The sequence below is a fragment of the Sus scrofa genome, chromosome 13 (assembly GCF_000003025.6).
Source record: "Sus scrofa isolate TJ Tabasco breed Duroc chromosome 13, Sscrofa11.1, whole genome shotgun sequence".
Taxonomy (NCBI): Eukaryota; Metazoa; Chordata; class Mammalia; order Artiodactyla; family Suidae; genus Sus; species Sus scrofa.
Window position 1 is genome coordinate 138,682,756 of NC_010455.5, and position 27,799 is coordinate 138,710,554.

At 36.7% G+C, this 27,799-nt stretch overlaps 1 protein-coding gene across 1 annotated transcript in view; it reads left to right on the forward strand.

Moving 5' to 3' along the window:
* Nucleotides 6,789–27,799, forward strand: part of IQCB1 (IQ motif containing B1) — a 51,685-nt gene continuing 30,674 nt past the window's right edge. The window contains 6 exon segments of the mRNA XM_021070272.1: nt 6,789–6,825; nt 6,828–6,899; nt 7,130–7,292; nt 9,529–9,658; nt 21,744–21,837; nt 24,427–24,526. Of these exon segments, the coding sequence (XP_020925931.1) occupies nt 6,801–6,825; nt 6,828–6,899; nt 7,130–7,292; nt 9,529–9,658; nt 21,744–21,837; nt 24,427–24,526 (584 nt within the window). The 5' untranslated portion in view covers nt 6,789–6,800.

The window sequence follows — 27,799 nt, forward strand, 5'->3', positions numbered from 1 at the left end:
AACCTCAGCTTCATGCTCTACATTGTGACCTTGTGCAAACCAAAGTAAGTATGTTTGTCATTAAAATTAGGGGAAGAGGTAGTACTTACACCTTAGAGTTGTTGAGAGGATTAAATTAGTTAATGCCTGAAAGCATTTTAAACAATTCATGGCATCCAGTAAACGTTCTCCAAATGGTTATTGTTTTTGAGACTTTACTGTCATGCAACGCTTTAGGACCATTCTTGGTGGCTGCCTTCTCTTCCAAATTTTGAATTACTCTAGGAGGTAGGAATTATTATTTTGTTTACTTTATAGAAAATGGCATAAGCCCAGTCCTTTGACTCTCTTTATTCTTATCAGCTGTGTCATCCGTCTGGCATTTAATGTATTTTACATAATAATTGTATTTTACGTATGTGTATGTATGGATGTTGTGTATACTTTTCTTTCCTGACCAGAACATGATGAGGAAATCTGTCCTATGTAAAAGCTTTGTGACCCTTGCATCTAACGAAGGACACTACACGTGTTTGGTGATGTTTCAGTGATGTTTTGTTATGTTAGAGGGCAAGAACAGTGTTTTAAGCCTATTTTACCTTAAGGCTTTCAAACAGAAATCTGAGGTTCCCATTTTATAACCAGGAGAAAAGTAGAGCATCAAGAAATTGAGATTTTGGACACCCAAAATTTGTGCTTTTATTCATTCTTTCAATAATATGTAAGTACATACCACTTGCCAAGCACTTGTCTAGCCTTTGGGTGGGTTAAGGATCCAGCATTGCTGTGAGCTGTGTTGTAGGTCGAAAACGTGGTTTGGATCCCATGTTGCTGTTGCTATGGCATTTGCTGTGGCATAGGTCAGCATCTGTGGCTCCCATTCAACCCCTAGCTTGGGAACTTCCATATGCCACAGGTGGGTGCAGCCCTCAGAAGACCAAAAAAAAAAAGACAAATTCCTGAGGTAATTTATCATAAACAGAAACAGCAGAAGCAATCTGAAATGTCCCTTGGCTATACTTTATATTTAGTTCATTAATCTATTTGTCTACACCTGGGCTAATACAACATAGTTCCCTTTAAATACATATTTAAAGAAAATACACATTCTTGAAGCTTTTCAAGAAGGCAAAACTTATATACCACCCTTGATTTAGAGTGTCTAAGACTGCTTAGTAAAAGGAAATGGACTTTTTGTTTGTTTGTTTTTTGCTTTTTAGGGCTGCATCCGTGGCACATGGAAGTTCCCAGGCTAAGGAGCCAAATTGGAGCTACAGCTGCCGCCCTATGCCACAGCCACAGCCACGTGGGATCTGAGCTGGTCTGCGACCTACACCACAGCTCACAGCAATGCTGAATTCTTTTTTTTTTTTCCTTCATTTTTTTAATTACTCAAATGAATTTATCACATCTGTAGTTGTATAATGATTATAACAATCTGATTTCACAGGATTTCCATCCCACAGCCCAAGCACATCCCCCCACCCCCCAAACTGTCTCCTCCAGCCATAAGTTTTTCAATGTCTGTGAGTCAGCATCTGTTCTGCAAAGAAATTCAGTCTGTCCTTTTTTCAGATTCCACATGTCAGTGAAAGCATTTGATGTTGGTGTCTCATTGTATGGCTGACTTCACTTAGCATGATAGTTTCTAGATCCATCCATATTGCTAAAAATGCCAGTATTTTGTTCTTTTTAATGGCTGAGTAATATACCATTGTGTATATGTACCACATCTTCTTGATCCACTCCTCTGTCGATGGACATTTAGGTAGTTTCCATGTCTTGGCTATTGTAAATAGTGCTGCAATGAACATTGGAGTACATGTGTCTTTTCGAGTCATTGTTTTCTCTGGATAGATGCCCAGGAGCAGCATTGCTGGATCAAATGGTAGTTCTATTTTTAGTTTTCTGAGGAATCTCCATACCGCTTTCCACAGTGGTTGCACCAATTTACAATCCCACCACCAGTGTAATAGGGTTCCTTTCTCTCCACACCCTCTCCAGCACTTATTGTTTGTGGCCATTCTGGCTGGTGTCAGGTAGTACCTCATAGTGGTTTTGATTTGCATTTCTTTAATAATGAGTGATGTTGAACATCTTTTCATGTGTTTTTTGGCCATCTGTATGTCTTCTTTGGAGACCTGTCTGTTTAGATCTTCTGCCCATTGTTTGATGGGGTTGTTTTTTTGGTATGGAGCTGCAGAAGGTGTTTATAAATTTTGGAGATGAATCCCTTGTCAGTTGATGCACTGGCAATGATGTTCTCCCATTCTGTGGGTTGTCTTTTTGTTTTGTTGAGGGTTTCCTTTGCCGTGCAGAAACTTTTAAGCTTGATTAGGTCCCATTTGTTTCTTTTTGTTTTTGCTGTCATTACTCTAGGAGGTGGATCTGAGAAGATGCTGCTGTCGTTTATGTCAGAGAGTGTTTGGCCTATGTGTTCCTCTAAGAGTTTTATAGGGTCTGGTCTTATATCTAGGTCTTTCATCCATTTGGAGTTTATTTTTGCGTATAGTGTTAGGGAGTGTTCTAATTTCATTCTTTTCCCTGTGGCTGTCCAGTTTTCCCAGCACCACTTACTGAACAAGCTTTCCTTTCTCCATTGTGTGTTCTGGCCTCCTTGGTCATAGATGTAGGAGCATGGGTTGAATTCTGGGCTTTCTATCCTGTTCCACTGATCTCTACTTCTGTCTTTGTGCCAGTACCATACGCTTTTGATGATCGTTGCTTTGTAGTAGAGTCTGAAGTCCGGGAGCCTGATTCCTCCAGCTCCATTTTTCTTTTTCAAGATGTCTTTGGCTATTCTGGGTCTTTTGTGCTTCCAAACAAACTTTAACATATTTTGTTCGAGTTCTTTGAAAAATGTCCTTGGTAATTTGATAGAGATTGCATTGGATCTGTAGATTGCCTTAGGTAGTATAGTCATTTTTATAATATTAACTCTTCCAATCCACAAGCATGATACGTCTTTCCATCTATTTGTGTCATCTTTGATTTCTTTCATCAGTGTCTTATAGTTGTTAGAGTATAGGTCTTTTGTCTCTTTAGGTAGGTTTCCTCCTAGGTATTTTATTCTTTTGGATGCAGTGGTAAATGGGATTGCTTCCCTAATTTCTTTTTCTGCTCTTTCATTGTTAGTGTATAGAAATGCTGTCAATTTCTGTGTATTAATTTTGTATCCTGCGACAAGCTAACTTTACATCTAAAGCAGCTCAAGAGAGAAGAACAGACAAGACCTAAAGTTAGTAGAAGGAAATAATTCATAAAGATCAGAGCAGAAATAGATGAAATAGAAACAAAGAAAACCATAGAAAAGATCAATGAAACGAAAAGCTGGTTCTTTGAAAAGATCAACAAAATTGATAAACCCCTAGCCAGACTTATCAAGCAAAAAAGAGAGAGGACTCAAATCAATAAAATTAGAAATGAAAAAGGAGAGGTAACAACAGACATCATAGAAATACAAAGGATCATAAGAGACTGCTAAATGCTGGATTCTTAACCCACTGATCTGGGCCAGCAATCGAACCGGCATCCTCATGGATACTAGTCAATTTCCTTAGCGCTGAGCCATGGCAGGAACTCCCAACCTCAGGAATTTATGACAACTATGTGAATTTGTTCTTTTTTCACCAATGTGTAACTTCATCTAACTAAAAATTTAATTAGCTTCCTTTCTTACATCATTTACAAATATATCTTACATGTGAGGATTGAAGATATAAAGTTGTAAGTAAATGAAAATACAAGAAACAAAACCGTAAAAAAACAGTAGAAAAAAATATGAGAATATATTTTAGCTTTTAGTGTAGGGAGGACCTTTCTAAGCATGACACCAAAGGTAGGAAGTAAAGGTTGTTATACTTGACTACATAAAAATTGGAAAACTATGGTAAATCCATAATCAAACTTTAAAAAATAAATGTCAGATGAGAAAGTTTTATAGTCAATATAGAAGATAAAGTATATGAAAAGCTTAAAGCTTCTATAAAAGTAAGAAAAGCCATAGAAAAATTGAGGGATGTTAATAGACAATATATAAAAGAAATGGCCAGTGAACATGGAATGTGTCTCACCTCTTTAATAATCGAAGAAATAGAAATTAAAACAAGATGATACCATTTTTCAACTAGCAGATTGGCAAAAATGAAAAATATAATGTACTAGTGAAGATATAGTAAAATGAACACCCTCATATTGCTGTTGCTGAAAATATAAACACCCATTGTGGAGAAAACTTTTATATCTAGTCAAAAATTTGAAGATGTATATATCCTGCCTCCAGTCGTCATCTGACTTTAAGGGAAATTCATCCTACAAAGTATTTCCATGAGTAAAGACATGTATCTTAATATTCATTGCAGCATTGTTTGTAATAGCACATGCTCTGAATGACTTCCAATAGAGATAATGTTTAAATATATATATATATATATATATATATATATATATATATATATATATATATATATATTTGTCTTTTTGCCATCTCTTGCGGCGTATGGAGGTTCCCAGGCTAGGGGTCAAATCAGAGCCATAGCGGCCAGCCTATGCCAGAGCCACAGCAATGAGGGATCTAAGCCGCATCTGCACCCTATACCACAGCTCCTCACGGCAACGCCCAATCCCCAACCCACTGGGCAAGGCCAGAGATTGAACCCGCAACCTCATGGTTCCCAGTCGGATTCGTTAACCACTGCGCCACGACGGGAACTACCTGTTTAAGTAGGTTTTGGTGCACTCTTTCTTACAAAGGAAGCATAGCATAATACATCTGTTGGATATAATAACTATATCCACTCTCTTACAAAATCATATGCCTACTATGCACCAAGATTTGTGCTGGCCTTTCTTTAAAAATATTTCCAGAAAGCTTGTTTATTGATGATTCATATTTTACTAATAAGGAATGATTTTTGTCTTTTGTCCTTTTAGGGCCTCACCTGTGGCATATGGAGATTCCCAGGTTAGGGGTCAAATTAGAGCTGTAGCCGCTGGCCTACACCACAGCCACAGCAACGTCAGATCCGAGCCACATCTGCGACCTACACCTCAGCACATAGCATCGCTGGATCCTTAACCCACTGGGCGAGGACAGGGATTGAATATGTGTCTTCATGGATGCTAGTCAGATTCGGTTCCACTGAGCCACAATGGGAACTCCAAGGAATAATTTTTGGATGACTGTATTATGGCCAACTCTTCAACAGAAAGGATGAATTGTGGTACCAGTTATGATGAATAATAGCTTAAAAAGTGAGAAGTAGGTCATTTGGGAATATATTTTGTGTTTTTCATTCTTTTACATGGGAGGGCATATAATGAACATTATAATTAAAATTGGAGTCAGATTGATGTGGATTTGAATAATGACTCCACTCCAAGCTGGTAGGACCATGTCAAGTTTCTTAACTTCTTCAAGCTTTACTTTTTTCAATCTATAAAGTGGAGATGATTACAGGCTCTATCTCCTAGTCCTTTTGTGAGGACTAAATAAAATAATGTATATGAAAGCATTTAGCATAGTACTTAGTTCATAGTAATTGAATATAGGTTAGCTTTTATTAGTTATAAGTAAAGATCATACTTTTAAGAAATGATATCTTTGAGTTTGAGTGCCTTAAATTCAAACTTTTTGTATAAAAAGTTTTAGCAACAAATTGAATTGGGATGTGGATTTAAAAAAAAATTAAGACAATTGGTTTTATTTACTATGCTATTGATAAACAAGCTCTAGTTATCTTAAAACATTTTAGAGTTGTGTGTTGGGGAATCCCCAAGACCAACTCCAGGTTAAGTGATTTGCTAGGAGGCTCCTCGTTCTTAAGATATAATCACACTCATGGCTATGATTTATTGCAGTGATAGGCTACAAAGCAAAATTGGCAAAGGGAAAAGGCACATGAGGTGAAATTCAGAGGGAAACAGGTGCAAAGTTGCTAGTGTCCTCTCGCACTGGAGGCACATAGAACATGCTTAATTCCTCCTGCAATGAATTATAATAACTTGTTGAAGTATTGTCTACTGGGGAGCTCACTAGAGACTTAGTGACCAGAGTCTTTGTTGGAGGATAGTCATGTAGGCATCCTCTGCTACCACATACCAGAATTCTAAACTTCAGGAAAGAAAGCAGGTGTTCAGTATTCATACATTGTTTTTACAAACAGTTTAGGCCCAGTGGGCCACTCTTATTAGGAAATTGGTGGAAACCCTCCTGAAATCAAAGTTCCTAGATACCAGCCAAGGCCCGGCCTTATAAGGAGCCGTTTAAAAAGGATTAACAGTCTTAGGCCTGTGTTAGCTCTTTTCTGCACACACAGTTTCTCTTTTACGATAAAAGAAAGTTAACTCTAATGTAAGATTGTTGGACAGATTAGAGAGAATGAATGTGAAGCACCAAGCACAATTTCTTACTCTTAGTGCCCAATAAAGAGTATCTACTGTAGCTGTTATGGTAAGGTGTAAGGGTCTATAGCTCTTTTCAAGATACGCTAATTAGAAAAATCAGAATAAATGAGAAGAATCTACATTTCACCTCTCAAAACAAGCAGAGCTGTTTTCATTTATATATATATATATATATATATTATGTTTTTTTTTTATTATTTTGTTTTTGGCTGTGTCATGCAATGGCTTGATGTGGCATCTCAGTTCCCAGACAAGGGATTGAACCCAGGCCACGATGGTGAAAGTGCTGAATTCTGACCACTGGACAACTAGGGAATTCCTTCATTTATATTTCAAATGTTATTTAGAGGGTAAATATTTTAGGGCTATTTGACCTTTATTTTTCCGATTTTGTTAAAATACAGGTGATATGAGAAATGAAGCCAACAGGTACAGACCCAAGGATTTATCTCTAGCTGCTGAAGTTGCAAAAAGTCCTGAGCAGAATGTCCCTGTTATACTGTTGAAGTTAAAAGGTAGGGAAATCCTTTTATGATTGGCTGATACTGTTTAAGCAACAATACAATTCCATCAGAGAGAGGCACAGTTTTAGAATTTGTTTTTAATTTTGACAGTGAAAGTTTTGATAAAGCAGTGATTTCTTTTTCCTTTTTAATGTAGTTTTAGCTATTCAACCTGTAAAAATACAGATAGCTCTTGGATTTATTGAGCAAAAATAAGCATATCTTATTTCCTTTTGCCTTAGAAATAATAAACAACACACCTTTAGGAAGCTCAGAGTTGAAGAAAATCAAACAAGATATATACTGTTATGACCTGATGCAGTATTGCCTCTTGGTCCTCAGTCAAGATTGTTCTCGAATCCAGGGTGGTTGGACTACAATTTCCCAGCTTACACAGATATTAAGGTAAAATGAAGTAATAAGTCAGCTTCTTGAGGGATATAGTAGTAGATTATTTTCAACATTTGCATCCTTTCCTGTATCTGCCTAATGAACATTGACAACATCCTATAGTAGGTTGTGGTTGTAACTATTATTGTTCCTGTTTTTATGAGTATTTCACTACCTAAACTTTTGCTTCATAAGCTCTCTGAAGATGGTGGTCTTATCTTTTGCTCACCACTGAATTCCAAGTGCCTAATAGATTTTTTATTGACTAAGGAATATTGGAGAAATAAAAAGATCAATACACTGGCTCTGTACTGGAAAAACTACAATAGAGATGGGATGACAGGTAGATTTATCATACAAGACAGGATGAAAAAAGTGCTGGAATGGAAAGCATAAACAAAGTGCTATAAGAGAACAGATACAGAAACTATACGTTTTATAATATAATGATATATCTGTCTCAACTGTCAATAAAATTTAGAAGTAGCATTTACTGATCTACTGCCATGCTAGAAATTAGGAGAAAGAGATCAAAATCTTTTTTTTGGAAGGAGGCATTAAAATAAGTGAGAGGAGTTCCCGTCGTGGCGCAGTGGTTAACGAATCCGACTAGGAACCATGAGGTTGCGGGTTCGGTCCCTGCCCTTGCTCAGTGGGTTAACGATCCGGCGTTGCCGTGAGCTGTGGTGTAGGTTGCAGACGCAGCTCGGATCCCGCATTGCTGTGGCTCTGGCATAGGCCGGTGGCTACAGCTCCGATTCAACCCCTAGCCTGGGAACCTCCATATGCAGCGGGAGCGGCCCAAGAAATAGCAACAACAACAACAACAACAAAAGACAAAAAGACAAAAAAAAAAAAAATTAGTGAGATATTATCAGTATCTAAGCCACTTCCTAATTAAGTAACTGAAAATAGATTTTACTAATGGGATCTTAGCTTTCGAAACTTGATAGTCATAATTCATTACTAGATAATGGCCAGATTCAAGGTATACAGTTAGGAAGCACAGTTAACAAATGTACGTAATATTTTTTATATATTAATTTTCAAGATTAATTATTTCCTTAAGTAAATAAAGTCTGCATCTTTACTTTGTTAAGATGTATTAGCTGATGATAATACTGATTGAGCTAGGCTCTCAGAAGTAGAATACACATCTTATGAAATCCCCATGTTAGTGAATGTATAAAAAACATAATATCAATAATGTTCTCAATCAGAATGGATACTCTTAGCAACCATAGCACCCGGGCCAGGGATCAAACCTGTGCCATAGCAGTGACCTGAGCCACAGCAGTGACAGTGCTGGGTCCTTAACCATTAGGCTACCAGGGAACTCCCCAAAGTAGGTACTCGTGATTAACTTTCGAAACCATAAAAATGAGAGAAACTGCTATGTGTGAGTGTAAGTCTATTGACTTTAGGAATTTATAAGCAAAAAAGAAAAGACACATTGAGCATTAGTTAAGTTTTTAGCATATTTAGTGTGTAGTCACTGTTGGTTAGCAGTGTCTGCACATTTTGTGGAAAAGCCTCATACAGCAGTAATTAAGTCATTAGAGAAAACACTTAGAAACCATTCTTGGACTGGGAATTTTTTTTTTTTTTTTTTTTTGGTAGTAGTCTCCGCAAATATTTTTTATTATTGAGACTTTTAAATATACTTAATTAATATCAAGGAAGTGGCTTTATGTGTGGTTTTAAGAGGACTCATTTCTCTAAATGACCTTCTCTCTTTTAGTATTATAGAGTGTTCTTACTAGAGCTTTGCTGTTTCCCCTTCTGATGTAGGAAATATGCAATCAGATATTTTGCAGATTTTAGAAAAGTATATCTATTAGAAAGAATAGATATAAAACTAGAGTGTTTGATTTCCTAATCTGTCCCTTGAAACTAATACTATCCTAGATGGTTTTCAGCTATCAGATGTCCAAAACGTACGTTAACGCAATTGTTATTCCTCTCAAAGTATTCTATTGCTTTTGGAATGTTTTGTTTCCTGAAGGAGTGACAAGTAGGTTTTTAGGACTTAGGAGTCCTAGCTCTGAATACAGGCAAAGTCCACACCACTATTTACTCTCCTAAAAAGGTGTTAATGCTAATTTTCCAGCGAAAGTTCTTTATTGGCTTGGCAACAAGAGAAAGATAGTAAAATTTCCTGTTAATGCACAGTTTTTATGGAAGCTTTATCATTCAACTAAAATTTATAACTAATACAAATTGAGTCACAAATTTGTGTTCTTAATTTCAGCCATTGCTGTGTGGGCTTGGAGCCAGGAGAAGATGCAGAGGAATTTTACAATGAATTACTTCCATCAGCTGCAGAGAATTTTCTGGTTTTGGGGAGGCAGCTGCAAACATGTTTCATCAATGCAGCTAAGGTATGTGTATTTATTTAGAGTTCTCTATTGTATGGTCAAAACAGTTTAATTCTTGAGAAGATATTCCACATTGTTTTTCAGAGGTGCAGCATTTGGCTGAAAGTACAATTTGATAATACTTCTAAAGAAAAAAAATTAAAATTAAAAAAAAGGAGTTCCCCTTTGTGGCTCAATGGTAACAAACCCAACTAGTATCCATGAGGATGTGGGTTTGATCCCTGGCCCCCCTTAGTGGGTTAAGGATCTGGTGTTGCCATGAGCTGCAGTGTAGCGGCTTGAATCTGATGTTGCTGTGGCTGTGGCATAGGCTGGCAGCTACAGCTCCTGTTGGACTCCTACCTGGGAACTTCCACATGCTGCCACAGGTGTGGCCCTGAAAAGCAAAAACAAACAAAAAAACAAAAACCTTCTAAAGCTATAGTCAAAAAAAAATAAATCTTAAAGTGCTGACTGAGGTATACTGAATGACAGTATGTTTTTTGAAGGATCTGCTTTACTACTCAATTTCAAGCAGTACCCAGAGATGTTCATTTCCATAGCATATTCTTAAAACATAAGCTAGATCTTCTACTTAAATTAACAACAGAGGAAAGTATTGTTCTCTAGGCCCAAGGCTTTTTTAGCTCCAGTGGTGAAGAGTAAAGGTGAAATTTCTATATCATCTTTAAAATCCTTTCTAGGCAAAATATTTCAACCCAAATAGGTTTCATTACAATTCAGCAAGTATTTCTTGGATGAATTGTGCTGATAATATATGTACCCTTTTTTTTGACCTTTGAATTATTTAGAAGTATGTGGCTTAATTTCTAAATATTTAAGGATTTTCCTGATGTTTTATTGCTATCAATTTCTAATTTAATTATCTTATTATCAGATAACATACTCTGTCATTTCATTTTTGAAATTTTTACAGACTTGTTTTATGGCCCTCTGTATGTTTTATATTGGTGAATGTTCCATTAAAAGCACTCCTTGCTTTGCATGTTGTCTTAAATGAAACTATGATATCAGCACCATGTAAAGATTTTGATATATATACGTTTTGTGTTAACATGATATCATGCAAAAGCAAGGACTCCCTGCATACCTGAATGTGAACTCTGCAATAGTTGTGTGTAATGCTCTGTAAATGTCAATTAGATCAGTTTGGTTAAAGAATTTATAAGGAGCGATAAGTCTGCAAGGCTGAAACTCCTTTACTTTGGAAGAGTTCTTGACTATGTGTACATTTAGGCCCACTGCCACATCAGAAGTTGAGCAGATACCCAAATTTTTTGTGAATTATGAAGGGAAATAACTTGTCATTATGGACACTAATTTCCATTTGAGATGCTTTTCATATATAAGAGATAGACACAGTCTTGCATTTAAAGAACTCTCAGGTGGGAGTTCTGTGATGGCTCAGAGGGTTGAGGATCCTGCATTGTCACTGCTGTGGCTCACGTTGCTTCTGTGGCAAGGGTTCAGTCCATGGCCTGGGAACTTTCGCATGCCATGGGCAGGGCCAAAAGAAAACCAAACCAAAACAAACAAACAAAAAAACCCAAAACCTCCCAGGCTAATAAAGTAGATATTTAGATATTGCTTAAAGAAAACCTAAGACAGGTGTATTATTTTTTACATGGGCCTCTTTTTACTAAATTTTTCCATTAAAAAAAATGAAAAGACAACCCACAGAATGGGAGGAAAATCTTTGCAAATGATGCAACAGACAGGGGCCTAATATGAAAAGTATACAAACAACTCATACAACTCAGCAACAAAAAGACAACCCATTCAAAAAATGGGCAGAAGTCCTAAATAGCCAGTTCTCCAAAGAAGAACAGATGGCTGACAGGCTCATGAAAAAATGCTCAACATCACTAATTTTTAGTGAAATGCAAATCAAAACTACAACCACCTCAAACCAGTCAGAATGGCCATCATTAACAAGTCAGCAAATAACAAATGCTGGAGAGGATGTGGAGAAAAGGGTACCCTCCTTCACTGTAATTGGTACAACCACTATGAAAAATGGTATGGAGGTACTCCAGAAAACTAAATATAGTTTATCCCACTCCTGGGTATATGTCCAGACAAAACTTTCATTGAAAAAGATACATGCACCCCTATGTTCATTGTAACGCTGTTCAACAATAGCCAAGACATGGAAACAGCCAAAATGTCCATTGACTGATGAATGGATTAAGAAGATGTGTTACATATATACAGTGGAATACTACTCTGCCATTAAAAAGATAAACTGTTTGCTATTTGCAGCAACATGGATGGAACTAGAGACTCTCATACTAAGTGAAATAAGCCAGAAAGAAAAAGACAGATACCATATGATATCACTTATTGTGAAATCTAAAATATGGCACAGATGATCCTATCTACAAAACAGAAACAGATCATGGCCAAGGAGAGCAGACCTGTGGTTCCCAGAGGGATGTAGGAGGGTGTGGGATGGACAGGCAGTTTGGCATTTTTGGATGCCAACTGTTGTAGTGTGGCCCTACTGTACAGCACAAGGAACTGTGTGTGATTGGGTCACTTTCCTGTACAACAGAAATTGAAGAAACATTGTAAATCAACTATACTTTAATAAAATAAATAATTAAAAATGAATTAAATTTTTATTTTATATTGTACTATAGTTGATTTGCAATGTTTGTGTTAGTTTTGGGTATACAGCAAAGTGATTCAGTTATACATATAACCATTCTTTTTTAGATTATTTTCCCATATAGGTTATTAGAGAATATTGAGTGGAGTTCCCTCTGTTATACAGTATATCCTTGTTGATTTTCTGTTTTATGTATAGTAGTGTGTATATGTTACTCTCAAATTCTTAATTTATCCCCCCCCCACCTTTCCCCTTTGGTAACTGTAGTTTATTTATTTTCTAACTCTGTGAGTCTATTTCTGTTTTGTAAATAAGTTTGTTTTTTAAGATTCCATATATAAGTGATAGCATATGATATTGTCTTTCTCTTTGACTTCACTTAGTATGATAGCTCTAGGTACATCCATGTTGCTGCAAATGGCATCATTTCATTCTTCTGTATGGCTGAGCAATATTCAATTGTATATATGAACCACATGTTCTTTATCCATTCTTCTCTCAGTGGACATTTAGGTTGCTTTCATGTCTTGGCTGTTGTATATAGCTCTGCAGTGAACATTAGGGGGAATGTATCTTTTGGAATTAATGTTTTCTTCAGATATATGCTCAGGAGTGGGAGTGGCATTGCTGGATTGTATGATAGTTCTGTTTTTATTTTTTCAGGAGCTTCTATACTGTTGTCCGTAATACTTATACCAATTTACATTGCCCCCCACAGCAGTGTAGGAGGGTTCCTTTCCTTCATGCCCTTGCCAGCGTTTGTTTGTAGACTTCTTGATGTTGGCCATTCTGACCTATGAGGGAGGGTACCTCATTATAGTTTTTGATTTGCATTTCTCTAATAATTACCCATGTTGAGCATCTTTTGATGTGCCTTTTGGCCATATGTATGTCTCTTTAGCCATCTGTATGTCTTCTTCAGAGAAATGTCTATTTAGATCGTCAGCCAATTTTTTTGAAGAGGTTGTTTATTTTTTGATATGGAGTTTCATGAGCTGTTTGTATAGTTTGGAAATTAATCCTTTGTCCATCGCTTTGTTTGCAAATATTTTCTGCCATTCTGTGGGTTGTATTTTCATTTTTTTATGGTTTTCTTTGCTTTGAAAAAGCTTTGAGCTTTAATTAGGCCCCATTTATTTATTTTTGTTTTTATTTTCATTACTCTAGGAGGTGGATCCAAAAAGATACTGCTGAAATGTATATCAAAGAGTGCTCTGCCCATGTTTTCCTCTAAGAATTTTATAGTATCCGGTCTTAGGTCTTTAATCTATTTTAAGTTTTTTGTGTGTGTGGTGTGAGAGAATATTGTTTGTTGTTTTTATTTTTGGGGTTTTTTTTGTCTTTTTTTTAGGGCTGCACCCACAGCATATGGAGGTTCCCAGGCTAGGAGTCTAATTGGAACTGTTGCTGCCAGCCTACGCCAGAGCCACAGCAATGCAGATCCAAGCCACGTCTGTGACATACACCACAGCTCATAGCAACTCCGGATCCTTAACCCACTGAGCAAGGCCAGGGATCAAACCCACAACCTCATGGTTCCTAGTTGGATTCGCTTCCACTGCACCATGATGGGAACTCTGTATTTTTGCATCTTATATTCACCAGTGATGTTGGCCTGTAATTTTCTTTTTTTGTAGTATCTTTGTCTGGTTTTGGTATCAGGGTGGTGGTGGCCTCATAGAGTGAGTGTGGAAGTGTTCCTTCCTCTGCAATTTTTTGGAATAGTGTCAGAAGGATGGGTGTTAACTGTTCTCTAAATGTTTGAGAGAGTTCGCCTGTGAAGCCATCTGGTCCTGGACATTTGTTTTTTGAAATTTTTTAATCACAGTTTCAGTTTCAGTAGTTGTGATTGATCAGTTCCTATTTTCTGTTTCTTCCTGGCTCAATCTTGGGAGATTGTACCTTTCTAAGAATTGGTCTGTTTCTTCTAGGTTGTCCGTTTTATTGGCATATAGTTACTTGTAGTCATCTCTAATGATCCTTTGTATTTCTGTGGTCAGTTGTAACTTCTGCCATTTCATTTTTTTTTAAGTTTTATTGAAGTATAGTTAATTTACAAGGCTGTGATTATTTCTGCTATACAGCAAAGTGACCCAGACATACATACACACATATCTATTCTGTCTGGTTCTTTTCCCACATAGATTGTCACAGCATACTGGGTGGACTTCTCTGTGCTATATAGCATGCCTCCGTTGGCCAGTTGTTCCATATACCTCAGTATGCATATGCCTATCCCAAACCTTTTCATTTCCAATTATATTGATTTGAGTCCTCTCCCTTTGTTTCTTGATGAGTATGGCTAAGGATTTATCAATTTTGTTTATTTTTTTAAAGAACCAGCTTTAATTTCATTGATATTTTCTGTTTTCTTTGTGTCTGTTTATTTCTGTTCTGATATTTATTTATTTATTTATTTATTTATTTTGTCTTTTTGCCTTTTCTTGGTCCGCTCCCACAGCACATGGAGGTTCCCAGGCTAGGGGTCTAATCGGAGCTGTAGCTGCCAGCCTACGCCAGAGCCAGAGCAACGCAGGATCCGAGCCACATATACGACCTACACCACAGCTCACGGCAACACCGGATCATTAACCCACTGAGCAAGGCCAGGGATCGAACCCGCAACTTCATGGTTCCTAGTCAAATTTGTTAACCACTGCGCCATGACAAGAACTCCTGTTCTGATATTTATGACTTCTTTCCTTCTACTAGCTTTGGGATCTGGTTTGTTCTTCTTTTTCTAGTTGCTTTAGGTATAAGGCTAGGTTGTTTATTTGAGATTTTTCTTATTTCCCGAGGTAAGATTGTATTGCTATAAACTTCTCTCTTAGAACTGCTTTTGCTGTGCCCATAGGTTTTGGATCATTGTATTTTCATTTTCATTTGTCTCCAGATAGTTTTTTTATTTCCACTTTGATTTCTTCAGTGATCAATTGCTTGTTTAGTAGTATGTTAACTAGCCTCTACATGTGTGTGGTTTTTGCAGTTTTTTTCTTATAGAAAATTTCTAATCCTACAACATAGTGGTCAGAAAAGATGCTTGATATGTTTTCAATTTTCATAAATTTACTGAGGCTTGCTTTGTACTCAAGCATGTGATCTATCCTGGAGAATGTTCTTGTGCACTTGAAAAGAATGTGTTCTGCCACTTTTGGATGGAATGTTCTATAAATATCAATTAAGTCCATCTGTTCTAATGTGTCAGCCCTATATTGTTGATTTTCTGTCTGGATGAGCTGTCCATTACTCTATGTGAAGTGTTAAAATCGCATGCTGGAGTTCCTGTCGTGGTGCAGTGGTTAACGAATCCGACTAGGAACCATGAGGTTGTGGGTTCGGTCCCTGCCCTTGCTCAGTGGGTTAACGATCCGGTGTTGCCGTGAGCTGTGGTGTAGGTTGCAGACGCGGCTCGGATCCCGCGTTGCTGTGGCTCTGGCGTAGGCCAATGGCTACAGCTCCGATTGGACCCCTAGCCTGGGAATCTCCATGTGCCGCGGAAGCGGCCCAAGAAATAGCAAAAAGACAAAAAAAAAAAAAAAAACAAAACACCATGCTATTATTGTATTATTGTCAGTTTCTCCTTTTATGACTGTTAGCATTTGCCTTATATCTTGCTCCTGTGTTGGGTGCATATATATTTATTATTGTTATGTCTTCTTGGATTGATCTCTTGATCATTATGTAGTGTCCTTCTTTGTATTTTACAGCAGTCTTTATTTTAAAATCTGTTTTGTCTGATAAACATATTGCTTCTACAACTTTCTTTTGCTTTCTATTTGCGTGGAATACTTTTTTTCCAATCCCCTCACTTTCAGGCTGCATGTGTCTCTAGATCTGAAGTGAGTCTCTTGTAGACAGCGTATAAAATACAGATCTTGTTTTTGGTATTTATTCATCCAAATGTCTTTTTGTTGGAGCATTTAATCCATTGACATTTAAGGTGATTATCAATATGTATCTTCTTATCATTTTGTTAGTCATTTTGGATTTGTTTTTGTAGGTCTTTTTTTCTTCCCTTTCTCTTTTGTTCTCTTCTCTTGTGATTTGATGACTATCTTTAACATTGTGTTTGGATTGCTTTTTCTTTTTGTATGTGTATCTACTGTAGATTTTTGGTTTGTGGTTACCATGAAGTTTTGATGTAATAGTCTAGATTGATCTATCTATCTTCTTATCTGTCTACACAATATTATTTTATGTTGCTCGTCTCTGAATTTCAAATGCATTTTCAATAACCTGCATTTATATTCTCTTCATGACTACAGGTTTTTATAGCATTTTGCTTGTGTCTGTGGCCTTTTCTTTTCCTTTTAAAGAAGTTCCTTTAGCATTTTTTGTAAAGCCGAATTCGCTTAGGTTTTGATTGTGTACAAAGCTTTAGATTTCTTCATCGAATCTGAACAAAAGCCTTACTGGGTAGAGTATTCTTGGTTGTAGGTTTTTGCCATTTATCACTTTAAGTATATCATGCCCTCTCCCTTATGGCCTATAAAGTTTATGCTGAAAAATCAGCTGATAACCTTATGAAGATTCCCTTGTATATTATTTGTTGCTTTTCCCTTGTGGCTTTTAATATTTCCTCTTTGTCTTTAATTTTTGTCAGTTTAATTAATATGTGTCTTAGCACGTTCATCTTGGATTTTTCTTTTTTGTTGTTGTTGAAAAAGCGCTTTTAATGTTGTGCTGAGGAGTAGATTGTCTCCTTCAGGGTTTTTTTGTTTTTTGTTTCTTTTTTTTTTTGGTTTTGTTTTTTTTTTTTTTTTTTTTTTTCCCACTGTACAGCAAGGGGGTCAGGTTATCCTTACATGTATACATTACAATTACACTTTTTCCCCCACCTGGATTTTTCTTGTATGAGATTCGCTGCACTTCTTCAACCTGAGTGAGTGTTTCCTTTCTCATGTTAGGGAAGTTTTTAGCTATTATCTCTTCAAATATTTTCTCAGGCCCTTACTCTCTTCTTCTTCTGAGACCCCTATAATGCCAGTGTTAGTGCATTTAATTTTGTCCCAGAGGTCTGTTAAACTGTCCTCATTTCTTTTCAGTCTTCTTTCTTTATTCTGATCTGCCACAGTTACTTCCACCAAACTGTCTTTGAGCTCATTGCTTCCTTCTTCTAGCCTCATTTATTCTGCTATTGATTTCTTCTAGTGTATTTTTTCATTTCAGTCATTATATTATTCATCTCTTTGTATTTATTCTTTAAATATTCTAGCTCTTTGTTAAACATTTCTTGTGTCTTCTCTGTCTGTGCCTCTGTTTTTTCCCTGAGCTCTTGAATCACCTTTACTCTATCACTACTCTGAATTCTTTTTCAAATGGATTGCTTATCTCCACTTCACTTAGTTGTTCTTCTGGGATTGTATCTTTTTCTTTTGTGTAGGACATATTTCTCTGCTGTCTCATTTTGTCTTTGTTTGTAGTTTCTGTTCCACAGGCTGCAGCGTTTTGGTTCCTCTTGCTTATGCTCTCTGCTCCCCTGGTGGGTGAGGCTGACCCAGGGGCTTTGCAAGCTTCCTGTGGGAGGGTTAGGCTGGGTCTTGTCTGATGGGCAAGGCCAAGTCAGGGGTTGTGTTTAGCGGCTTCTCTGGGCTCAGAATGACTTTCGGCTGCTTGTCTATGAATGAGTATGTCAGTGTTCCCACATGGTTGTTTGGCCTGAGGTATCCCAGCACTGAAGTCTGAGGGCTGTTGCATGGGACCAGGTCTCTGTGCCAAAATCATGACCTCTAAAAGTGCTCATGCCAGTGAATATTCCCCAGGAGCTCCACCACCAGTGTCCATACTCCCACAGTGAGCCACAACCAACCCACACTCTCTAGAAAACCCTCTGAGATCCACAGGTAGGTCTGGTCCAGGCTCCAGTGGAGTCACTGCTTTACTCTGTGTCCCAGTGTATATGATACCTTGTGTGTGCCCTCCACACGTGGTGTCTTTGTTCCCCCAGTCCTGTGGAGCTCCTGCACTCAAGCCCTAACTGAGTTCAAAGCCATATGCTCTGGAAGTTCCTCCCCTTGAAGCCAGACTCCCAGGCTGGGGAGCCTGACATGGGGCTCAGAAACCTCATTCCTGTGGGAGAAAGTCTGTGATAAAATTATTTTCCAGTTTGTAGGACACCCACTCCAGGAATATGGAAACTGCTTATTTCATGAGTGTGACTTTCCTACCATCTCCTTGTGATTTCCTCTTTGTCTTTGGATGTAGAATATCTTTTTTGGTAGGTGCCAGTCTTTTTTATTGATGGTTGTTTAGTAGTTACTTGTCATTTTGATGTTTTTGTGAAAGGAGTTCAAGTCCTTTTATTCCATTATCTTGTCTCCTTAAACTCTCTGATGTATTTTTAATTAAAAAAACAATAAAAATTATTGAGTGATATATACAGCAATATGAACAGCGAAGTAGTGGGGTAAGAAAAGTATTGTTGGCAGAGAATTTAACTTAGTGGTGGATTATATAGGTCACAAATGCCATTTCTAGCATCTCCATTTAAATATTGAGAGATGCTAGCAGTAAATAAATGTTTACCTATTTGTTAGACTTAATTCCGTTTAGGTCAATTAAACCATCATAAACTATGGAAGTTGTGTTTGACTTGATTTCTTTTTCTTGCTGTGCAACAAGCTATGAGTTCTTAGTCACATCACTTCAATTTCATCATACCTCAGTTTCCTGCTTTGTAAAATAAATTTCTATCTCATGAATAGCTCAGACCATAATGAATGCTTTATGTTTTCTTCAAGATCTTTTATTTAATATTCCCCACTTTAGGGCAATAATAATTATATTGTTCTTATTTATGTTGTCCTTCAATACTTTTCATAATGCCTTCGTACTCTTTATTATAGTATTTGTATAGAGATTTAAAAATATTTCGTAGATACATCAAAGTGAGTTAAATCAGCTGCAGAACAAAAAAGAGAAGGCCACTTGACCATAGAACAAATTTAAATGGTGGCTAAAAGAAAGATGAGAAGAGAGAGATGATTCAGTGCACAGGCCCATGGGGGCACAGAATGTGTCTAGAATCCTGAAAGGAAGCTGCCATCTGAGTCTGTGCTTCAGGTGTCCACAGAGCAGGTGCTGATGTGATGGACACGCTGGTTGAACAGGACCAGCTCTTCTTGGCCTGAAGGCCCACACTCTACCCCTGTACCCATCCTGTTCCTCCTGTAGCACTTGTTTTTTTTTGTTTGTTTGTTCATATCTTTTATTTGCATTTATTTTTTGCTAAATTTATTCTTGGGCTGTGAGTTTTTATTTCTTCAGTTTTTTTCTGTGATATCTTTTTCTTCTGTGCAGCCTCCTCTTCTGGTTAAGAACAGGCTGCTCTTTTAGTAAGAATCATTCAGTGTGGCAGGGAGTGCTCATGTATGGGTTGATCCACTCGTGAGCTCTGTAAGTCCTGTGTCACAAGCTGGGGGTTCTGTTCACCTGGATGTGCTTAGTGACCAGGGTATCTGTATCTAATAGCCCTTAAGTTCAACATTATCCTCTTCATTTTTTGAGCATGTGCTGTAAAAATTCAGCACTCTTTTTGGGCCGTCAACCTTGCATGCCGCCCCCCTGTTTCACCTGGACACATCTACCAGCTCCACCAGTGTAACAATGGAATGGCACACATTGCTTATATAAAGTGACATCCTTCAGATATTTGGTGGCTTTTCAGCTATGTATACCCTTAATGGCTCGGGCAGTTTCACAGGTGTTCTTAAGGTGAACATAAAAATTTGAACCTCTAGATTTGCATGATTTGTGGAGTTTTCTCGGTCAAGTAAATAGTGAACCACTTTCAAAGTCACTTACCAGAAAAATAAGCGCCATGGCTGTCATTCTCATGGGAGAATTCATGAGAACTCAACATCTCCCTCTTAGTTAGCACTTGTTTATTGATGGATTATCATGGCAACAGGTTAATTATCAGCATAGAATAAAATGGGACAATTTACACTTTGTTTTAAAATTAATCAAAATTCTGTCTCTATGGCAAGAAAACTGAGTTTATTTACTAGTTTTCTCTACCTAGGTCTTTCCCAATCATATATATATATTATATATATATATAATGTAAATGTATGTTTTTATATATTTACATTTATATTCACACTCATACCTTCTCTTTTAACTAGCTAGCATTTAGGTAGTAGAGCACATGTTGCGATATGCACCATATGTTAAGACCTAAACTTGTTGAGCCATATATCCCATGTATATATGTATATAAAGATACATATATATGCAGATTTTTACATATATATAAGAGTAAAAAAATACCTATGCCAGACATCTTAAGTGACTTAAAAGGTAAATTTTGTTAACCAGTCTCAGAAGCCATGAAATTATGAATGACAATATCTAATGGGTTTTTTAAGGAAAATAGTAAGTATAGGAGCCCAGCACTATCCTTTGAGGTTGGCAGCAATGACACAACACAGCAACATGCCCTTTCTGATGTGTCTTTCAGTGAAATTGGCTAAGGCAATTTATTGGACTAATGGGATTCTTGATATAATGTGAAGCCTCTTTCTTTTTTGCCAGTTGTCATGTTTGTTATTATATATTTATTTAAGCACCTAACTAACCCTATGCTAGAATAATAGAAAGAAAATACTTTACATTATTATGAAGAGTAATCATGTCATAACAATCGTGTTTTTGGTGTTATTATTACTTTTATGTGATAGTTCATTCAGGACAAGGATAAGATTAGTGGCCTTTATAACAACTTTCTACTAAAATTACATGACCCAGTAAAAGAATTGTGAATGGAATCTGTTTCTTACTTCCCATGGTGACACATACCCTAATCTAGAGTAATTTCTCACCCTTCTTTCCAGAAAAAAAAAGAAGCAGAAGAATTTGTCATTATTTATTGATTGAACATTTACTCATTTACTATGTGTCAGAACGGTTGTAGATACTTAGTGTACGGTGGAGAACTGGGTAGCATGGTCTTTATCCTCTGCCCAGAGAGTAGAAGCTACAAATTGAAATGTACTAATAATAATGTTTTTCTTGCAGACATCTATATTTGCATATTACAGTGATTTTCAGCCTTGGCTGCATAACCAAATTACCTGCCTAACTGTAGAAATTCAGATATCCTGATTTTTAATTTTGGAGAGTCAGACTTTATTATGTTTGGACTAAAGTCTGTGCATAGAAATATTTTTTAAAACTCTGTAGATGATTGTTATGCATAGCTGGTGTTGAGAAATCCTATTATATCAACTGTAGTTCTTATATTGTCTCATTTGACCTCTAGATAAAAACCCTTTCTATTAAATAGAGCAGGTATTGCTAACCTGTAACCACAGTTTTATAAATTAAGTAACTAAAAGCTACAAAATCATGTATCTTATAAATAGCTAAGCTACATCAGAAAACCAGGTCCTCTGACTCACCAGAAAGAAATCTCTTTTTTTAATTAAAACAATTACAGAAAAGTAAATTGGAGTTTTTGGTGTGTTGCTTGTTAAGGGTGAAGAAAAAGATGCATTACTACACTTTTTCCAAATTGTGACTGATTCTCTCTTGTGGCTATTGGAAGGTCATGTTCAACTAATCCAAAATGGTAAGAGAAAAGATTTTTAATATAACAGTCATTATAGAGTTGACCTAACAGTTTGCTAAAAATAAATACCTCATTAGCTGTGGATAAACCACAGTTACATGAAACCACAGTGAAATAATCCCACATACAAAAAAATAAAAGTGCATTTACATGTTCCAGTTTTAAGTAGATAGCATGGACAATGTGAATATTGTATTGGGGGAAAATTGATAAAATGTAACTTTCTCCTTAGCTTCTTAGCAAATGTAAAGTAAGAATTAATCATTTTAACAATTTAGTCTAGGGAAAATTTTTTTATGTTTCAAAGATTACACTTGTGTTTTAGACTTAACGTGAAAGAAATCCCTATGTACAGAGTATAGATATGACTTAAGTCACAGCCTAACTCTTGATGTAAGAGTAAGCTTTTAAATACTGACATATTACTGCACTTGGAAGTTACTTTATAGGATAGTTCTACAGTTACACTGAGAAATGTAAGTGTATGTTAGTTTTATATTATGTTTCCTTAAGACTGAGAAAGTTATAATAATTGGAACAACATTCCTATGTTCTGGAAAGATTCAGATCTTGATTGAAATAAACTTTTAAAAATTCACAAAACAATTGGAAATGGGAACACTGACTTGATATTTGATAAAATCAAGGAATGATGATTTAGATTAGATAATGGTTATTTTTAAATTTTTAGTAATATCTGGATAAAATGATTTGATGTCTTAGATTTATTTTAAAATAAAGTGGAAGGCAAGAAGTGGATAGTGTAGGTGAAATGAGATTAGCTATGATTGGTCATTGTTAAAGTTGAGTGACTAACACATGCAGAGAATTATGCTTTTCTCTCTACTCATGTATGTTTGAAATTTTCATCATAAAGTAGAATAGCTTTAACAACTTATTTTATCATAATTATTTCCAATATAGAAATTTATATACACACTGTGTACTAAATGTTTTCAGTGAATTCCAAGTTAAGAATTTTTAATAAACATCTTTAAGTAGACAAGGGAAAACTACATTTACCCTAGCCACAAAGGAGAATTTTTTTTTTTTTTTTTTTGCTATTGAAGAATAGAAAATAAGCCATAAAAATATCTAATAGTAGTGGAATTGTTTTCTGAAGTTGTTAAACATTTTTTAAAAAGTGTGTCTAGAAGTTCCCATCGTGGCTCAGTGGTTAATGAATCCAACTAGGAACCATGAGGTTGCAGGTTCGATCCCTGGCCTTGCTCAGTGAGTTGAGGATCCGGCGTTGCCGTGAGCTGTGATGAGGGTTGCAGACACGGCTCAGATCCCTGCGTTGCTGTGGCTGTGGCGTAGGCTGGTGGCTACAGCTACAATTCGACCCCTAGCCTGAGAACCTCCATATGCCGCGGGAACAGCCCAAGAAATGGCAAAAAAGACAAAAAATAAATAAATAAATATAAATAAAAATAAAAATAAAAAGTGTGTCTAGTGAAATATTGAAATATTGGACTATACATATAGAAATGAAGAACAGTAGTTAGTATGTGAAAAAAATCAAATATATTCCCTCGGGAGATTGAAAGAGGAAAAGAAAAAGATTGTTTTATAGAAGCTAGGGTAGTGTTCATGGAGCTGCCTTGTCAGCATACCTGATCCCATTTTAATTACAATTCTAATCAGTTAGTGGAGAAGGGAATAGAAAGTGACATTTACTGGGGACCTACCCTGTTCTAGGATAATGTATAGTAGCCTGTAAAAGAGCTGTTACTTTTAGTTTTATGAAGGAAGAAATAAATGTTTTGTGAGGTTAAGCAACTTGCATAAGGACCCAGTGCCAAGCCTTCATAATTGGCTGCTCAGAGCCTAAAAATTATAAGCCAGTTAAAAAATATATTCTATAGTTAGTGATTTTATTATTATTTAAAACAAAATATTAGCAAACATGATACATTATATAACAGTTCAATTTTTAAGCACGTGAGTTGCTGACTACAGTCATCTGTACCCTTTCTATTTCTTCACGTTCTCTCTTTTTCACAGAAAATTTGATTTTATTCACTGAAATTCACTGCTAGAAAAAGAGAGTCAGATTTAAGATATGCTTTATTTTTAATTTAAGGGGAGCTAACAATAGAGTCTTAGCTTAGTATTTCTGTATTTGTTAATAAAAACAAGTGTCTATTTATGGTTATTGAAACAATTTTATTTTATTTTTTTAATTAATTAATTTTTTGTCATTTTGCCTTTTCTTGAGCCACTCCCGCGGCATATGGAGATTCCCAGGAAAGGGGTCTAATGGGAGCTGTAGCCACCCGCCTATGCCAGAGCCACAATGGGGGATCTGAGCCGCGTCTGTGACCTACACCAAAGCTCACGGCAATGCTGGATCCTTAACCCACTGAGCAAGGGCAGGGATCGAATCCGCAATCTCATAGTTCCTAGTCGGATTCGTTAACCACTGCCCCACACGGGAACGCCTATTGAAACTATTTTAAAATGTTTATTGTAAAGTATATAAAAGCAGTAAGTTAAGCAGAAATGATTATGCTTTGATTTGGTTTTGAAAGGACAGGTAATCACAATTGTATTATATAATTTTAATCTTTTTTTCTCTTTCTTTAGTACTGCAAAGTGATCATTTCTTACACTTACTGCAAACTGACAGTGTTCAAATAGGATCTACAGTCATGACTATGCTGCAGAACATTCTACAGATTAACAGGTGACTTTGCTTTGCAAAATATCTAGATTTTTTAAGTTTTTGATCAGAAGCACTGCTGATTTTATTCCAGTTTCCCTGAAGCCATCAATTGCATATAACTTGTACATGACATTTTTTTTTCATTTTTTAGTTTTATTGAAGTATAGTTGATTTACAATATCATGATAATTACTCCTGTACGACAAAGTGATTCAGCTGTACTCTTGTACATGACATTTGAAAAGCTCTATTATTACCATTGTAGATCAGAAAAAAATGAATATAAAATGCTATGAAAGACTGGAAATTTATTATTGAAGTGGTATCTTATCTCAAAGCTTAAGAAGATTTTAGACCAAATCTCAGGGTTAGGGAAGGAAAATTACTGTGATATCTAAAGAAAGTATTAAGGGAGTTCCTATTATGGCTCAGAACGTTAAGAACCCTACATAGTGTCCATGAGGATGTAGGTTCGATCCTTGGCCTCTCTCAGAGAGTTAAGGATCCAGCATTGCTGCAGGCTATGGCATAGGTTGCAGATATGGCTCAGATTCCACAGTGCTGTGGCATAGGCTGGCAGCTGCAGCTTGGATTTGACCCCTAGCCCAGAAACTGCCATGTGCTGTAGGTGCAGCCTTTAAAAGAAAAAGAAAAAAAAAAAGGAAAAAAAGAAAAATATTGGGTTCACAGTGAAGAAAGCTTAATCATGTATTTATTTAGCAAGCTGCAAGCTCGGTATTTGCCAGGTGCTGTAAAAGAAGTAATGGGCAATTTTCCCAAGTTAAAATAGAAAGGTAAAGTAAACACAGTTGAAATTATTGATTCTTTCAGTTCAATATGGATTTATTAAGCATCTACTGTGTGCCAAGTATATGTCTGTCATTAGGTTTGCAAATTGATTAATATACGAACCTTGTCTTCAAATAGCTTACAATATAGTGGGAGAGACCAATACATAAACACAGTTATATTACGGTGTATTGAGTTATGATTTTTAAGGGTATGCAAGTATTAGAGGAGCGCCTAACACACACTGAGGGGGTGGATGCTTCTTAGAGAAGTTAACACCTTAAATGAAACTTTAAGGATGAGAAATTAGCCAAGGAGGAAGAAGAAAAAGCAGTATTTTTAGGCAGAGGTAACAACATAAGCAAATGCACAGAGATAAGGAGCAGCATGTTGAGGGGGAAAAGTAGGCTGGGGTTCATAAGACAGAATACCATAGAAGAGAGAGCTACTCAAAGAGATAACCCCATAGATCTGCGTAATCCCTTTCAAGTATTCAGAGTACTGATAAGCACATGCGTTTGAGGAAACTGCCCAATGTCATGGCAAAGAGTGACCTAAAAAGATTAAAAGGAACAGTACCAAAGACTCACAGAGAGCCAAGGAAACTGCCTGATTTCAGTAGCCAAATTGGAAAATATCATGAACAATGGAGCATTGCGTAGAGTACTCAGGAAGGTTTCATTTCTGGTAGTGGGGGATAATTAGCACTAGACTGAGCACTATTGTGGACCATCCAAATAAAATAAAAGCTAGATCTGAAAGGATCAAATTATTTCCAAGCAAGTTAACTGCATCTGGTTATTGAAACTACATCTTAAAATTTTCTTTACGGAGCTCCCATTGTAGCGCTGTGGAAACGAATCCGACTAGGAACCATGAGGTTGCAGGTTCGATCCCTGCCTCACTCAGTGGGTTAAGAATCCAGCATTCCCATAAGCTGTAATATAGGTCGCAGACACCACTCGGATCTGACATTGCTGTGGCCCTGGTGTAGCCCAGCAGCAACAGCTGTGATTAGACCCCTAGCCTGGGAACCTTCCTATGCCATGCTTGCAGCCCTAAAAGGACAAAAGACAAAAAAAAAAAAAAATCTTCTTTATTGCAGAGTATACAAAGGCAAGAAGTTTAACAGAGATGGTCATACTTTTATTTGGCTTTAGAAAGATGAGAAAATCCCACTTGTACCAAGAATCTCTACTTTGATCTTTTTTTCCGCTCTTCCTTTGTAATACGAAGTAATCATTTCTTGCCGTAATCATTTCTGCAAACTGATGATGTTCATATAGGCTCTACAATCATAACTATGTATAAAATTCTAGAATACATAAACTTATTTATAGTGGCAGAAAGCAGATCAGTGGTTGCCTGGAAATAAGGTGCCAAGGAGGGTGAAGAGGGAAGGACTACAATGAAACAAAGGAAACTTTGGGGCTGATAGATATGTTTGTTATCTTGCTTGTGATGGGCAAATGTCAGAACTTATCAGATTGTACATGTAAATACGTGCAGTTTGTTATATATTAGTTATACTTCAGCAAAGGTCTTCAAAATAGAAAATGATCAGGCCTTGATGAACATTTTCATATGGGATAAAAGATATGTTCAGGCATGACATCAAGTTTTCTGTATTGGGTAATTAGATAGTCACACAACCAAAACAAAAAAATATATATAATGAGTTGGTTTGGAGAACTATATGAATTCAATATTGACTATGTCCAACATAGGTAGATACATTTCTCACAAGCAGAAAAACAGGCATCCATGCAGACTTGTACACAAATGTTTATAGCAGCTTTATTTATAATAGCCAAAGACAAGACAACTCAAGTGTCCATTGGCAAGTGAATATGACTTCTAGGAGTAATCTGGACTAGAGTTTTACATTTATGAGTTATCAACCTACAAATGATAGTTAAAAACATGAGAGAAGATGAGCTCAGTGGAAAATATGAATAGAATAAACAAGGAAATGGGCTGAAAATGGAATCCTAGGAAGTAACCTTTAAGGGGTTATGTTGGAGAAGGGGAGCCCAGAAAGAAGACTGAGAAAGAATAGTCAGACATCTGTAAGTGGAGGATTGAAGGGGTCCGGAAGAACATTGTATCATAGAAGCTGAATGATATATCAGGTATAGCCTTTACGGTTACTTTTTCTAACTGACCAAAAGTCATTTTTATTGTTGTTGAAAAATAATCTATTTGCATTGCTCTCAAATAAGAATCATTGCTGGGAGTTCCCATTGTGGCGCAGTGGGAACAAATCCCACTAGGGGCCAAGAGGTTGCAGGTTCAATCCCTGGCCTCACTCAGTGGGTTAAGGTTCCAGCATTGCCCTGAGCTGTGTTGTAGGTTGCAGTCGCAGCTCGGATCCTGCATTGCTGTGGCTGTGGCTGTGGCCTGCAGCTGTGGCTCTGACCCCTACCCTAGGAACTTCCGTATGCCACGAGTGCGGCCCTGAAAAGAAAAAAAAAAAATCATTGCCATTATTCGTTTTCTGCATGC